Source organism: Elephantulus edwardii, unplaced genomic scaffold (genome assembly GCF_000299155.1).
Source record: "Elephantulus edwardii isolate Elephantulus edwardi_28Jun2011 unplaced genomic scaffold, EleEdw1.0 scaffold00267, whole genome shotgun sequence".
Taxonomy (NCBI): Eukaryota; Metazoa; Chordata; class Mammalia; order Macroscelidea; family Macroscelididae; genus Elephantulus; species Elephantulus edwardii.
The window spans coordinates 3,087,125-3,101,877 of record NW_006400017.1 but is presented as its reverse complement, the minus strand read 5'-3'; the positions used below and the strand labels follow the sequence as shown (position 1 = coordinate 3,101,877).

Genomic DNA, 14,753 nt, shown 5'->3' with positions numbered 1-14,753 from the left:
CTACAATATCCCTAGTACCACGACCCCTTCAAAACCCAGCCTGGACTTTTGGCAGTTCTCTGCTGATGTGCTGTTGCAGTCGTTTCTGGATAATCTTCAGCAGAATCTTACTTGCATGTGAAATCAACGATATTGTTCTATAGTTTCCACACTCTGTTGGGTCACCTTTCTTTGGAACGGGAACAAATACAGATCTCTTCCAGTCAGTTGGCCAAGTGGTTGTTCTCCAGATTTCTTGGTACAACTTGGTTAGCAAGTCCAGGGCAGCATCTGTTAGCTGAAATATGTCAATTGGTATACCATCTATTCCTGGGGCCTTATTTTTTGCTGTTTCTTTCAAAGCAGCTTGAACTTCTTCCTTCATCACCATAGGCTCTTGCTCATGTGTTGTTTCATTAAATTCTTCTGTGTCTGCTAATTCCTTTTGATACATTTAATACTCTGCCTAAAGGATTCTTGATTATAGCAACTCGAAAGACAAGACACCTCAGCAGAGCTAAACCCCCCGCCTGAACAGGTAAAGCTGAGGACCCCCCAAAGTGAGCAACTCGGTAGGTCGCAGGATGTTTAGAAGGGCTATTAGTTCACTTATATACATTGTGTTATACAATCATTCATATACGTTCTGTTTTACATTATTTTCTTATACTAATTAAATACATTGTTTTCCACACCAGATCCTTCCGTTTTCCCTCAGCCTCCCCACCCATCAAATTGTACAACCCCATGACTCATACCCTTCCTTGCACATCCATACCCTTCTACTTCCCCGTCGCCTTGGATTCTCATAGTTATTCTCTAATACTAGTTTTACACAGTATTTGTCCTTGTGGAACTTAGTTCACTCAGCATAATGCTCTCTAATCCCTCCCAAGTTAGGTAGTGATTTACAAAATCATTGCTCATGCGTGCTGCTTAATATTCTATTGTGTGAATGCACCATAATTTATCAATCCATTCGATTGTGGCTGGACATTTTTTGGAGACCTTTCCTTCAAATAATTTTACTCTAGCGATCCAAGAAGTTCAAATGGAATATGAAAAATGTAGCAAAAGAAATGTAAAATCGGGGGGCGCGCAGACAGCGGTCCCCGCGCAGGCTTGGCCTCGCGCTCCCGCCTCCCTCGGGCTCTCCTGCTCCTTCCTCCTTGCGTGCTTCTCCGGGAGCCCTGGTGCAGGAGGGAGACCAAGATGGCAGATGAGATTGCTAAGGCTCAGACCGTCCGGCCTCGTGGCGATACAATCTTTGGGAAGATAATCCGGAAAGAAATCCCAGCCAAAATCATTTTTGAGGATGAGTGGTGCCTCGCTTTTCATGACATTTCACCTCAAGCACCAATACATTTTCTGGTGATACCTAAGAAACCTATTACCCAGATTTCTGTAGCAGAAGATGATGATGAAAGCCTTCTTGGACATCTCATGATTGTTGGCAAGAAATGTGCTGCTGATCTGGGCCTGCAAAAGGGTTATCGAATGGTGGTGAATGAAGGTTCAGATAGGGGGCAGTCTGTTTATCACGTTCATCTCCATGTTCTTGGAGGCCGGCAGATGCATTGGCCTCCTGGTTAATTTTGCTTTAGGATTATTTTCCCTTCTTTAAACTGTCAGATTTGAAAGGTCGAATATGTTAAGCAGTACACTTAGTATTGCCTGTGTACAGAGAGATTAAGGAAATAATTTGAAAAACAGTTGTGTAATAAAAGACATGGTTGGTTGCATGGTTAAAAAAAAAAAGAAAGAAATGTAAAATCGGAAAAAAGTACTCACCCAACAGGTCCACAATAATCGAGTTCCCCAATAGCAAGGAAAAGCCCATGAGCACCCAGGGCAGAAATGGGGCCTGGAAGTTGAGAAGGCCGAAGAAGTTCATGCGGACGTAGGGATTTCTTCGGCTCCACACGTAGACAAGCATTATTGTGAAGGCCTGGCCCAAGAAAACTAAGCTCACAAACAAGCCAAAAAGCTAGTAGGTGGTATTAAGGAAAATGCCAACATTACAAGTTTAACAGAAAACACTGTAGACAACTAAAAAGATTTAGGTCTAACAAAAGTTTGACTGGAAAAGTCAAGCGGCAGTCACAACTTTAGAATCAAAGGATTAATAATATTAAGAGAAAGAGAAAAAAAATCTGTTAGCCAAATCATCTGAATTGTAGTTACCACAAATGTTCTGCTTTGGATGAGAGTTCTTGGCCTATTTGGAAAATGTGTTAATTCTTTGGCCAATGATTATATTAAGCCTTACTCACTAGAACTTTTACAGAAGTGAGTAAAGTCATCTGGAGCAAAACGATTTTGTCAGACTTGATTGAATCCAAATCTGCTAAACAAATCAGCTTTTAACACTGGCTTTTCAGTTTTGATAAAGGTTTTACCAAGTTATTTTAAAAGTTAAATACATCCAACAAGAATGCTTGAAGAGTAACCCTCTGAGTGAAAAGGTTCCCATCACTTGCTCACAGTAGAAAAAACATCCTACCTAAGCTCTAGGCTCAAAATATAAGTTGTCACATAAAAAACACTGAAAAACAAACAAAAATCCTGCAAAATACCTAACAGTTCCCTGAAGTATAAATCTGGCAGCATATTCTTATCTGTTTGTTCAGAAAAGCTAGTGAATTGTAGGAAGTAGATGAAAAGTTTAGGAATAGAGAAGGTTAGGGTGTTAACATTTTCCTGTATTCGTCCCCTATTTGTTGAAGGATACAGTCATTAAGAATCCACCAAAAAGGAACATAAATACAAAGTCTGCTGTTCGACCTCGGAAAGAGCCTTCTTCTAGCATTCGACAGTAACGGTATCTTCATTTGCAAGTTAAGAAAATGTTAAACATACAAAGATGAAGAAAGTAACACTTAACTGTATCACCTTAGCACACCTGGACTCAACCTAAGGCTTCATTTTTCTAAGAATGTTTAAGTGGTGGTTTGATAATTTTACCAGGCATTTCAGCTATGGTCAAGGGCAGCACCTCCCCCCACCCCCCGCCCCGAAACTATCCCTGGTTGGGGAATTATCCAGATGTTGCCATTTAAATTCTTCCAGTTCACCTAGTAACCTTTTAAAATTCTATCCTCTTTCCCCTGTTCTGCCACACCTTAATCTTCACCACCCTTGCTTTTTCAGTCTTACTGTAAAGAATGCATTAAAGTAAAATAATAGAACAACTTATTAGGTGAGATCTGGTGGCCGAGTGGCAGGAAACTGCACTGCAATCCCAGAGGTGCGCGGTTTGAATCCACCAGATGCTCTGCTGAAGAAGGAGGAACAACTGCCTCCTGTATCAGTCAGATCCAATTTGACGGTACACACATAAAAAAGAATAAATAAATAATAATAATAATAATAAAAAAACCCAACATATTAGTAATGTAATAGAAAGAGAAGTCAGTGGTAAACCTGAAAAAAAATCACGTCAGGGCAGGAGTCCCTTCACTGGAGAGGACTCAGCTCCACCAGAGGGAGGGCTGTGGCCCAATCCCCATGGGACTAAAGCACATCTCTCTTTCCTTTTGACCTAAACAAACATGGCAAATCCAGCAAACAATAAAGTACTGTATTTTGAACCGGGAGAATAATCAGCAACCAAGATCCTACCCCTCCCTCCAGAGCCCTCACCCAACCTCAGTCCTGGCCTCTACTAATGAAATGATCATTGTCTTTTGGGTTTCTTTCATCACCTTGTACCTACAGGTGTACCTTTCCTTAAGCATATTTGCAAATTATTTAAGGCCTGAACAGATTAGCTTTTTGTTGTTAAATATCTCCCTTGTCAACAGTGGCCTACAGATACCCTCAAAACATCACTGTCTGAACAGCTACATTATATTCAGTTACCCAGAAAACATTACAGCTAAGACAGTAACAAAATATATAACAAGATTAACAGTTTTAGTGTATTTCCCAACTCAAGGCTTTAACACTAACTTCACTTAGTAAAGGATACAGAAAAATCATGTTAAATAAAAAGTTGAATCCAACTGGCCCAAAAAATAAAAAATTGGTGATTAATCTCCATACCTGTTAAAAAAAAAGTCGAAAGATTAAATATTTTACTAGGAAACTTTTACAACTTTTTAATCATTGAAAGGCTCTATTCTGAACTGTTATGAATTGAACTGGGCCCTCCAAAAATAAGTTGTAAACTCTAACCCCTATACTTATGTAAAAGATTTCTGGTGGTGCAGTGTCAACATGTGTTGCTAACCAATAGGTCAGCAGTTTGAATTCACCATCTACTCTACAAATTACAGGTACTAATCTTATGGAAGATTATAGCCACAGAAATCTAATGTAGCTTCATTCTGAGTCAGAACAGATTTGATGGCAGTGTGAGTAAATATGTATGAATACAATCTCATTTAGGAATAGTGTTTTCCAAGAAAACAATTCTCAAAGGCCACAGAGAGAAAGGCTTCCCATAGAGTCAGCACTCTCAATTCAGACTTCAGGTGTCTGAAAACGGTAAGAAAATTAATTTCTGTTTATTAAAGCCATCCATTTGTCCTATTTTTATTTTAGTAGTATTAAGAAACTAAGAAATTAAATGAAAATTGGACACACAATTTGAGACAGGATTTTGGTGCTAAAGACAATTAGCGTACAAGGAAAAAAAATAGTATTTTCTCAATTGGAATTAAGGTTATAAAACAAAATGTCTATGAATGATTGAATGACTGATAAGCCAGTATGATTTGTAAACTTTCATTCAAATTAAAAATTATTTTAAAAAGCCAATGCTTCCATGCACATATTTATGAAATGTAATGCTTGGTCTTGAAGTAAAAAGAAACACTCCAGGGATCTAACATAAGTTATTAAGAAATTATTTTTCCTAAGTAGTCAATCCTAGAGAGGGTTAAACCAGGCTACTCCTTGGAGGCAAGGATTCTGGGGCTTCGTCTGACATACTTTGGACATGTTGTAAGGCGAGACAGGTCCTTGGAGAGAGACACCATGCTTGGAGGGACAGCACAGGAGGGGAAGACCCTCTATGAGGGGGATTGATTCCGTGACTGGGGTAACTGGGATGGGTGTGTCGGGGCAGGGCAAATGGCGCAGCATAGAGTAGGCTTTAGGGCTGTTGCACGTGGGGTCGCTATGAGTTGCAAACGACTCGACGGCACATAACAACAACAAGTAGTCAAAGACATGAAGAAAAAAGGGCCGTTCTAAAGCAAATATCAAACTTTTCATCTGAATAACCAACCAATTATTAAGGACAGGAGCTCTCTGGTAGGCTTATTCACAGTAAGCTGCACCGCTAACTCAAAGGTTGGGCGTTTCCAGTGGTTCAGATCTATCAGGGGCTCCAAAGGAAAGAGGGCAGTGTCCTCTTGTGATTTACAGCCTAGGAAACCTGAGGGAGAGTTGCTATGAGTCAAGAGTGACTCCATGACAGTGACTGAATAACCCGATTATTCATGGTAGATCCTGATACACACTTCCCTAGCCTCCTCACCTACCCACACAGTAACAGCTACTCACAACAAGTACAGCATTCAGCATTTTTAAGTTTTTCTAAGCTAGTCTCCTTGCACCAGCATCCAGGAAATTAAAAGACGTACTGTGATGGGAAAGTCTGCTGTTAGGGCCCTCTCCAAAGTACTGAAGAGCAATGGTGTCACTCTGGAGACAAGGTGCTGCTCCTTGGAGGCAAGGATTCTGAAACTTCATCTGACATACTTTGGTCATGTAGTAAGGAGGGGCCGGTCCTTGGAGAAGGACATCATGCTTGGGAGAGTGGATGGACACAGCACAGGAGAGGAAGACCCTCTATGAGGTGGATTGATTCAGTGACTGGGGTAATGGGGTTGGGGTGTAGAGACAGTTAGATTGGGAAAGGATAGAGCAGGGTTTAGGGCTGTTGTACATAGGGTCACTATGAGTTGCAGGCGACTCGAGGGCACATAACAAGCTCGTCTCCTATCTCATGTGTATCTTAATGATTCTTTGAGATAAGTAGGGTAATTCCACTATCCTGGGTTTACAGGCATACTTCAGAGATAGGCAGGTTTGGCTTCAGATCCCAAAATAAAACAAGCCACGCAAATATTTTGGTTTTCTCATGCACATGAAAGCTATGCACATTGTCATTTGAAGTACTGTGAAAATTACCAAAATGTGACAGAGATACAAGATGAGTACATGGCTATTGGAAAAATAGCTCAGACATTGTGGCAAGGTGGCCATACACTTATAATCTGTCAAAGTGCAGGCATCTATGAAACACAATAATACAAAATATACCCATATTAAAGAGGAAACCAAGAAAGTTTGACAACTTTAAAATAGCTTGCCAAAAGACACATAGCTAGTAGAGGGAAGACTCTAAACTCAGTCCTGAAACATCCAACTCCAAAATGATGCAAGGTAGTATTAAAGAATTTACCTCTAGGCAAAATCAAGACAAGTGAGCCTCCAGGGAGCAATGTTTGGGTGGAGCTGCAGCATCCAGACTATGAGTGCTATGAGAACACACAATTGCTTTATACAGAATTATGCTCTTGAGAAGTATTAACTCTTAAAGTTGGCACACTCTAGTTTTACATAGTAACTACACTCAGGATATGAGTCTTCATCATAATGAGGAGACACGCATATAAATAGTGCAAGTAGAAGGTGAGAGATGCCTTGAAAGGATCTGTAGATACCCTGATGGGAATCAAAGGAAGTTACATAAAATCTGTAAAGCAGATAAAATGTGTTTGTTTTTGTGTTTTGTTTCTTTTTTTTTTAAAGTAAATAAAACACATCTGTAACAGAAAGAGCAACATGTGTACAGGCAGAATAATGATAAACTTTTTGGTCTCGTTCTCACCCCATTGTAAAGATTACGGCTTTTATGAGTATACTAACTTAACAAATTGGCATGGTCTTTCAGAAGTTGGTCATCTGAAAGTTCGCCTAATCCAGGAAAAGGGAGCACTAATGGTCCAGTGGTAACGATTTGCACCACCAATCCACAGGTACAGAGTTCAAATCCTGGAGCTGCTACAGGAAGAAAGATGGGCAATTCCCCCCCTCCCCCCCATAAAACTTACTGCCTCTGAAAACCTACAGGGTCAGCTAAGAGTCAGTTCTAACTCAATAGTACATAACAGCAATCCGTGGACGATAGATCAGTTAAAAAGTGCTAACGGAACTGAACTTCTGAACCGGACCATATTATAACATTAAGGTGGTGTGTACGTCTGTCTGCACAGGGAGAGGACATTTAGTGACTCTGTCTCTTCAGACCACAGCCTGACTCTAATGATTCCCAAACACAAAACCTGCACCCATCAAAACCACAAAGATTCTTAATTTCTACCCTGTGTGAGTATTATTTGGCAGATAAGAAACCTAAGAATCTTTTAAAAGTTTCCTAGTGATGCTAAAGCCCAGTGAAGCAGCTGAACACTTTTAAGACATATAGCACAAACGTTCTCATTCAATTATTTTTTCAGGTTAGTGTATGATTTGCTACTCAAAAGAAAAACAAATTAGGACTCTAAAACATAATAATCATGACGGGCCACTTACTTGAAAATGTTTAAAGATTAATTCCGGATTGAAGTACAACTGAAAAGGTGTGATCAATTCCAACTGCTGAAATAGAAAAAATGGCTTCTTAAATCAATAAAGCAAAGTCTTATCATTTACAAGAAGTAATCAGTAAGCCTAAAAATTTCCAAAACTCAGCCACCTGGATGGAATTCGTTTAAAACGAAGTTGAAGACTTTCCTCTAATTGATAAAATTCTCTGTACTCCTAATACTCCACGAAAATAAGTCTACTTTATGAGTCAATACTTGAGGTTGACTTACAGGCGCAATAGTTTTGCTACAGGGCAAATAAGAGCAGCTGCAACGAAATGTGCCTACCACATGGGCATCACGAGCAAACAGCTGTGCTCTTATATGACAAAAAGAATGGAGACGCAAAATCTTGCCGCTATCAGCGCTAGGTGTCTCCAACCAAAGCCTGTATCTGCAGACCCTTTTTTTGTCAGCATTTTCCACCCCTGACAATACCTAGGTTTTCTAATAAGTTGCTTCACAAAGCAGACCTTCTCCCAATTTCCTTGGAACCTCCTGGCCATCGCCTGGTGCTCTGGGACAAATTTCCCAGGTGGGCGGCTCCCGCCGCCCTAATCAGCTATCTGGCTTCATCTCTTGCAAACGCGTGTTGGAGGATCTGGCCTCTCTCTCGGAAACCAATGTGCAGATCTGTCCCCCTCATCCCACCTGTCAAGGAGTCTAACCTCCTTCTCTGCAAACAGCATCCTTAGCACTGCCCCAAACATCAAACAAGAGCCATATACGCCTCCACCCATCCCTGTGACCAGCCCCTCTGGGGGTCCCCGAGGCCCAAACACCAGCTTCTTTGGGACCTAGGCACATCCAACAAATAACGAGAAACAGGTGCTGCAGGTGCTCACCACAGCGGCGGTGGTGAGGACGCAGGCGGTAGTGTAAGCGCGGCTGACCGGTGGGATTTGGAGATATTCCAGACGAAGACTCTGATACGCCATCTTTCCCACCGCCACCTGCCCACCAGTTCCCCTTCCGCCAGTCGGTCTAAGAGGAAGGATCAAAAGGGGCGGGGACTATCCTTTTAGGGCTGTCCAATCGGCGTTGTGTGGCCAGCCAGCCGTCAATCGCTAGACACTGTGAGTAAGCACAGTTACCAATAACAAGTTATCTCTAGACTAGCCCCGCCTCCTGCTCCACCCTTCAACATCCTGTTCCTCAGCCAATCCCCGCTGGCCACAGCTGACTTTCCCGCCTGGCCTCTTTTCATCACCCAGTGCAGGTGTCCCACTTCCGAACAGACGGCCAGCCAATCAGGAGAAGGATGAAATCCCGCCTTTGCTTTCATTCGCTGAGACAAGTATCAGTCGGGATTTTCGGGCGTCCTGGCACTGCTTACAGCTCGCAAACGGCCGTGGTTTGGAGGTGGCGGGAAGCGGTAGCTTAGTGGGATTTGTCACTCCACGTCCGAATCGGTAAGTGTCGCGGGGCCTGTTCTCACAGGAGGAACTGGATTAAGCATTAGTGCAGGGGCAGTGTAGGGGATTATTAGAACAACCTCGCGAGCCTGGAGAGAGTAGGATCCGAAGGTCCCGACATGCAGTAGCGGTGCCGATTGGGGCTTGGCGATGTGCCGGAAACAGTTCTTGTGTATGGTTTCCAGTCCTGCCTATCATTTTCTGGCAGCTCTTCTCTAACCTCTTGAGCTGTAAGGGACACTTCCTCCGTTTAATGTTCAAATATTGACTATACTGGACTCAGCCTGGTTTAGAAGTGATACCACTGACCATAAAGGCACCCCCCTCCCCCACGTCTTAAAGTGGAGCTTGTTCTGTCATTTCTCTCAGAGAGGGTCCTATCCTGATGGTAGTTGGGAGGAGGGACTGATCATCAGAGAAGTGTATTTCAACTTACCTTTTGATGATACTTGGTATGTCTGTCTCTCTCATACACACATACACACCTCAACTCTGTTATTGTTGTGAATATGGATCTATGAGGTCTGTGTAACTATTTTAACAGATTTCAGACCTAGTAGTAGAGCAGCTAGGTTGCTGTTGGAATTAATATAAGTAGGTGCAAGAGTGTGAAGAACGTGTTTGACTTCATCGGTGTTCGTGAACATTCTTGCTATGGAGTTAGTAAAGTTAGTAAAGATATGCCTCCTCACCCTACCTTCACCCATTTTTAATAAGAGTGAAAAAATAATTAACAATGAGAGTAAAGTGCAAACAAACATCACAGAGCGATAGGTTTATGTTCTTTATTCATGAATGAGGAAGTAGCATTGAGGATCAAGAACCTTAAACGAATTTTTTTTATCTGCTTGTTTGATTCCCCCTTCCCCCATGTGTAATGTTATGGCTTGTTTCTTTCTTCAAACAAGTTTTTATTCCTAATAATTGTTTTTCTTTTCACATTTGCAGATTTTTCACAAATACCTGATAAAATAAGCCAAGATGTCTATTGATCCAATGGCCTATGAGGCCCAGTTCTTTGGTTTCACACCACAGACTTGCATGCTTAGGATCTACATTGCATTTCAAGATACCCTATTTGAAGTGATGCAGGCTGTTGAACAGGTTATCCTGAAGAAGCTGGATGACATCTCAGACTGTGACATTAGTCCAGTGCAGATTCGCACATGCACAGAGAAGTTTCTTAACTTCATGAGAGGATGTTTTGATAACCTTTTTGGAAAAATGGAGCAGCTATTTTTGCAGCTGATTTTGAACATTCCTCCAAACATTCTGCTTCCGGAAGATAAACCCCAGGAGATGCATCCTTACAGCGAGGAAGAATTCCAACTTCTTCAGAACGAGATTGAAAAGTTGCAGGAGACATACAAGACTGAGTTATGTGCTAAGCAGGCTCTTCTTGCCGAATTAGAAGAGCAGAAAATTGTTCAGGCCAGACTCAAACAGACATTGACTCTGTTGGATGAACTTACAAATGTGGGCAGAGATCATGGAGCTAGTGATTTTAGAGAGAGTTTGGTGTCGCTGACCCAGAACTCCAGGAATCTACAAAACATGAGAAACAATATAGAAAAAGAAGGCAAAGGATTGACAACGTACTAATTTATAAAGGGTTAAAAGGAACCTCTCAGAAAGCTGAATGGTAAGACCTTTAGACCAGTTACCCTGCTAGTTCTAGTGAACAGTGTTTTATTGGATTTTCTCTGTGTAGATTTTCTTGTAGTCCACATTTTCCTTTTCAGATCCACTTTTCCTGAAGTAGATATGAGCTACCTTAAACAAGTCCTTGAAGCATCTGTTCCTTAGAAGTCTTTAATAGATGAGATGAAATTCTTAATTCGATAGTGGCTCATTGGGAGGCATCATTTAGAAAGTTATTCCTTGACTGTTATGTGCTATTGAGTCGGAACCGACTCGCAGCTGATCCTCCAATGAGTTTTCAGAGGCCATTAATCACTCGAGGGGAATCAGCCATGAAGTGGCTAGTGAAATCAAACTACATGCCTTTGGGTTGGCAGTGCAGCTCCTTACCACTAAGACACCATGGTGCCCTATTCCCTGACTAGTCTGAGATACTTCCAAAATTCTACCTTGGTCATGAGGCCTTTGGTCAACTTGATCTTTTGGAAGATCTCCTGGCTCAGCATTCCAGGGCCACTTAGAGCAAGAAACTGCTCACAGGAAGGTTTGGCTATTCCAAGTGAACAACCTGTAAGACAGGAAATCTTACGGGCTACACAGAGCTGTCAGCTATGCTCCCAGTACCCTTGTGTTCAGACTGACGCCATCTAGCTCCAGACTGTTTCCCTTTATGTTCTGTATGATAAGGCTGTGTCCACTGCCTCTGCAGTGTGATCTCTTTTTACCACATGCTTCACTGTCATTTCCTTTTCTGCCTGGTAAGGGTATGGTGGGCAGTAGCTAGTCTCCTGGCTGAGCAGAGCTGTCACCTACATCAGAAGTCCCCTCAGACAGCTGACTGAGCTACCTGACCTCCAAGCTGCTCTTAGAGGTCTCTGTAAAGAATCTGTCCACTTATACCTGCACTGTGGTCAGCCTGGTGGTCGGACTCACAGTCCTTCATCACCATCTGGTCCTCCAAGGGAGATGTGGTACTGACTGGCATATACTATGTATATACATTCCAGTTTCTCAACCTGCTTAAATTTGTTATTCATGAAATACATCTACTGGTCTAAAGGACTCATTAAGCTTAATTTGTCCTTACGCACCTGCATCATGGTCATGACCATAGTAACCTTTCTTTGTAAGATCACCACATCCTTTACGGCAGTATTTTTTTCTGGGTGTGTCTGGAATATAGGAGCTCCCTTAGGACTTCTCTAGGTTCTAATAAGTTTGTGATTAGAGTCAATGGAAAGCTACAACAACTCAGACATGCCTACTCTTAGCTCAGGCCCTTCATCAGAATGAGTTGGCTCACTCTAAGCAAAGAACCATGACCAGATGAAGTGCTTGCTGAGGACAAAGGGAATACAGAATGAGCAGTGGAAGAAAGTAGTTCGAAATCCCAGTTGTGACCATAGTATGTTGTTGTTGTTATGTGCTATCGAGTAGCCTGCATAGCATGTACAACAGCCCTAAACCCTTCTCTGTCCTGTGCCAATCTCACTGTCTCCAACACACCTACCCTGATTACCCCAGTCACTGAATCAATCCACCTCATAGAGGGTCTTCCTTTCCTGCGCTGTCTCTCCAAGCATGATGTCCCTCTCCAAGGACTGGTCCCTTTTTGCAACATGTCCAAAGTATGTCACACGAAGCCTCAGAATCCTTGCCTCCAAAGAGCATCCTGTTTAACCCTCTCTAGGACGAACCTGTTCATTCTCTTAGCAGTCCATGGTATATTCAATACCCTTCAACACCATAGCTCAAAGGCATCAGTTCTATCATCCCTAGTCATTGTCTAGCTTTCTGACGCATAGCAAGTGATTGCAAAGACCATAGCCTGTATCAGGTGCACCTTAGTCTCCAGAGTTACATCATTGCTTTTCAGTACTTTGGAGAGGTCTCTATCAGCAGACTTTCCCATGGCATTATGTCTTTTAATTTCCTGGCTGCTGGTGCCAAGAGTGTTGATTGTGGAGCCAAGCAACAAAAGCTGTGAGAAATCTCAATCTCTTCACCATCTATCAAGATGCTGTCAGTTGGCCCAGTGGTGAGAATTTTTGTTTTCTTGCTATTTAGCCTTAATCCATATTGAAGGCTGCAGTCCTTGATCTTCTGCAGCAAACACTTCAGGTCCTCCTCAGTTTCAGCAAGCAGGGTTGTGTCATCCGCATAACACAAACTGTTGATGAATCTTCCTCCAATCCTGATGCCACATTTCTCCTCATAGAGCCCAGCCTTCTGGATAATCTCTTCTGCATATAGATTGAAAAGGTATAGAGATAGTATACATCCCTGGTGTACACCCTTCCTAATTTTAAACCATGCAGTGTTTCCTTGCTCTGTTCTGATGACTGCCTCTTGGTCCAAGTGTAGGTTTTGCATTAGCATAGTCAAGTGTTCTGGGATTCCCATTCTTTTCAGAGTTAGCCACAGTTTGTTGTGATCCACACAGTCAAACACCTTTGTATAATCAAGGAAACAGAGATAAACATTCCTTTGGTACTCCCTGCTTTCAGCCCAAGGAATTGATGGTATACCAATTGACATATTTCAATAGACACACACTGCCCTGGATGTGCTCATCAAGTTGTGACAAGAAATCTGGAGGACAGCCACTTGGCCAACTGACTGGAAGAGATCTAGATTTGTATCCATTCCAAGGGTGATCATACAGAGTGGAAATTATCTAACAATATCATTAATACCACATGCAAGCAAGATTCTGCTGAAGATCATACAAAAACGACTGGAACAGCACATCAACAGAGAACTGCCAGAAGTGCAGGCTGGGGTCATGGTACTAGTTATACTGTAGCTAATGTTAGATGGATCTTGGCTGCAAGCAGGGAGTACCATATTATGGTCATTAACAAAAATGAGGGTTATAATTGTTTTTCGTTTCCTTTCCTTGTTACCTGTGTGTGTATCAAATACCTTTGTTTTCTTCCCACCCTTAATTTATTCCTTAAGATGTAAATGGTGCTAGTGTATTTTCTGTTGTATGCATGTATGTGAGTTGTAGCATACTAAGGTCTAAGGATGTGTGCAGATATATGCCAAATTGACATGAGGTGAACTATTGAGGTTAAGGTTGTGTGTCATCCAGCTTCATTAGGTCATGATGTTCAGGCAAATGTTAGGACTGCAGCCTTCAATATGGATTGAAGCTCAACATCAAGAAAACAAAGATTCTCACCACTGGGCCAGTTGGCACCATCATTATGGATGGTGAAGAGATTAAGATAGTTAACAGTTTTAGTTTACTTGGCTCCACAGTCAACACTCTTGGTACCAGCAGCCAGGAAATCAAGAGACGAATTGCATTGGGAAAGTCAACTGTCAGGGACCTGATCAGAGTACTGAAGAACAATGATGTCAGGCTGGAGAATAAGGTGTGCCTGATCTGGGCCATAGTCTTCGCAGTTGCGTGCTATGCACCAGAGAGCTGGACAATGATTAGGGATGATAGAGAATTGATGCCTTTGAGCTGTGGTACTGGAGAAGAGTGTTGTATATATCATGGTCTGCTAGGAGAACAAACAGGTTTGTCTTGGAGAGGGTAAAACTGGGCTACCTCTTGCAGGCAAAGATTCTGAAGCTTTGTCGGATATTCTTTGGACATTTTGCAAGGAGGGACCAGTTCTTGGAGAGGGTCATGTTTGGGAGAGCGGAGGGACAGCGCAGAAGAGAAAGACCCTCCATCAGATGGATCGATTCAGTGACTGGGGTAATGGAAATAGGTGTGTGTCAGACAGTGAGGTTGGCACAGGATAGAGCAGGGTTTAGGGCTATTGTACATATAGGATTGCTATGAGTTGCAAGCGACTTGACAGCACATAATAACAACAACTTTTTTGATCTCAGAGTTTCTTTGGCAGTGGCCTGCATCAGTGCATGAGGAAGATGTTCTGACAAGGCTGACTCTCGATCCTACACCAGAGATGTCATTCTCTTACTTGCACTTCCCGGAACATGAGCCAGTAGTCAGCTGTGTGGCTTATAGATTTGAGGATTTTCCAGCTCCCATGAACCATGTGAATCAGGAGAAGGCTCCAATCTGTCACCTGACTGACATATTTGGGACTTGTTAGCCTCCACAACTGTGTGGGCTATTTCCTTGAAATGC

The 14,753-nt window shown here is 42.3% G+C and overlaps 3 protein-coding genes across 3 annotated transcripts in view; 2 read left to right on the top strand and 1 right to left on the bottom strand.

Moving 5' to 3' along the window:
• The window catches only part of DERL2 (derlin 2), a 21,163-nt gene extending 12,635 nt beyond the window's left edge, over nucleotides 1-8,528 (bottom strand). The window contains exons 1-5 of the mRNA XM_006899782.1: nucleotides 8,426-8,528; nucleotides 7,528-7,593; nucleotides 3,950-4,023; nucleotides 2,711-2,804; nucleotides 1,771-1,966 (exon numbers count right to left, since the gene is read on the bottom strand). Of these exons, the coding sequence (XP_006899844.1) occupies nucleotides 1,771-1,966; nucleotides 2,711-2,804; nucleotides 3,950-4,023; nucleotides 7,528-7,593; nucleotides 8,426-8,518 (523 nt within the window). The 5' untranslated portion in view covers nucleotides 8,519-8,528. The remainder of the gene's footprint in view (nucleotides 1-1,770; nucleotides 1,967-2,710; nucleotides 2,805-3,949; nucleotides 4,024-7,527; nucleotides 7,594-8,425) is intronic.
• On the top strand, nucleotides 1,192-1,572 carry LOC102854097 (histidine triad nucleotide-binding protein 1-like). The gene has a single exon (XM_006899781.1). The coding sequence runs from the start codon at nucleotides 1,192-1,194 to the stop codon at nucleotides 1,570-1,572; it is 381 nt and encodes a 126-aa protein (XP_006899843.1).
• A 1,448-nt stretch (nucleotides 8,529-9,976) lies between the features above and the next one.
• Nucleotides 9,977-14,753, top strand: part of MIS12 (MIS12 kinetochore complex component) — a 58,321-nt gene continuing 53,544 nt past the window's right edge. The window contains exon 1 of the mRNA XM_006899805.1: nucleotides 9,977-10,574. Coding sequence (XP_006899867.1) covers nucleotides 9,977-10,574 — 598 coding nt within the window. The remainder of the gene's footprint in view (nucleotides 10,575-14,753) is intronic.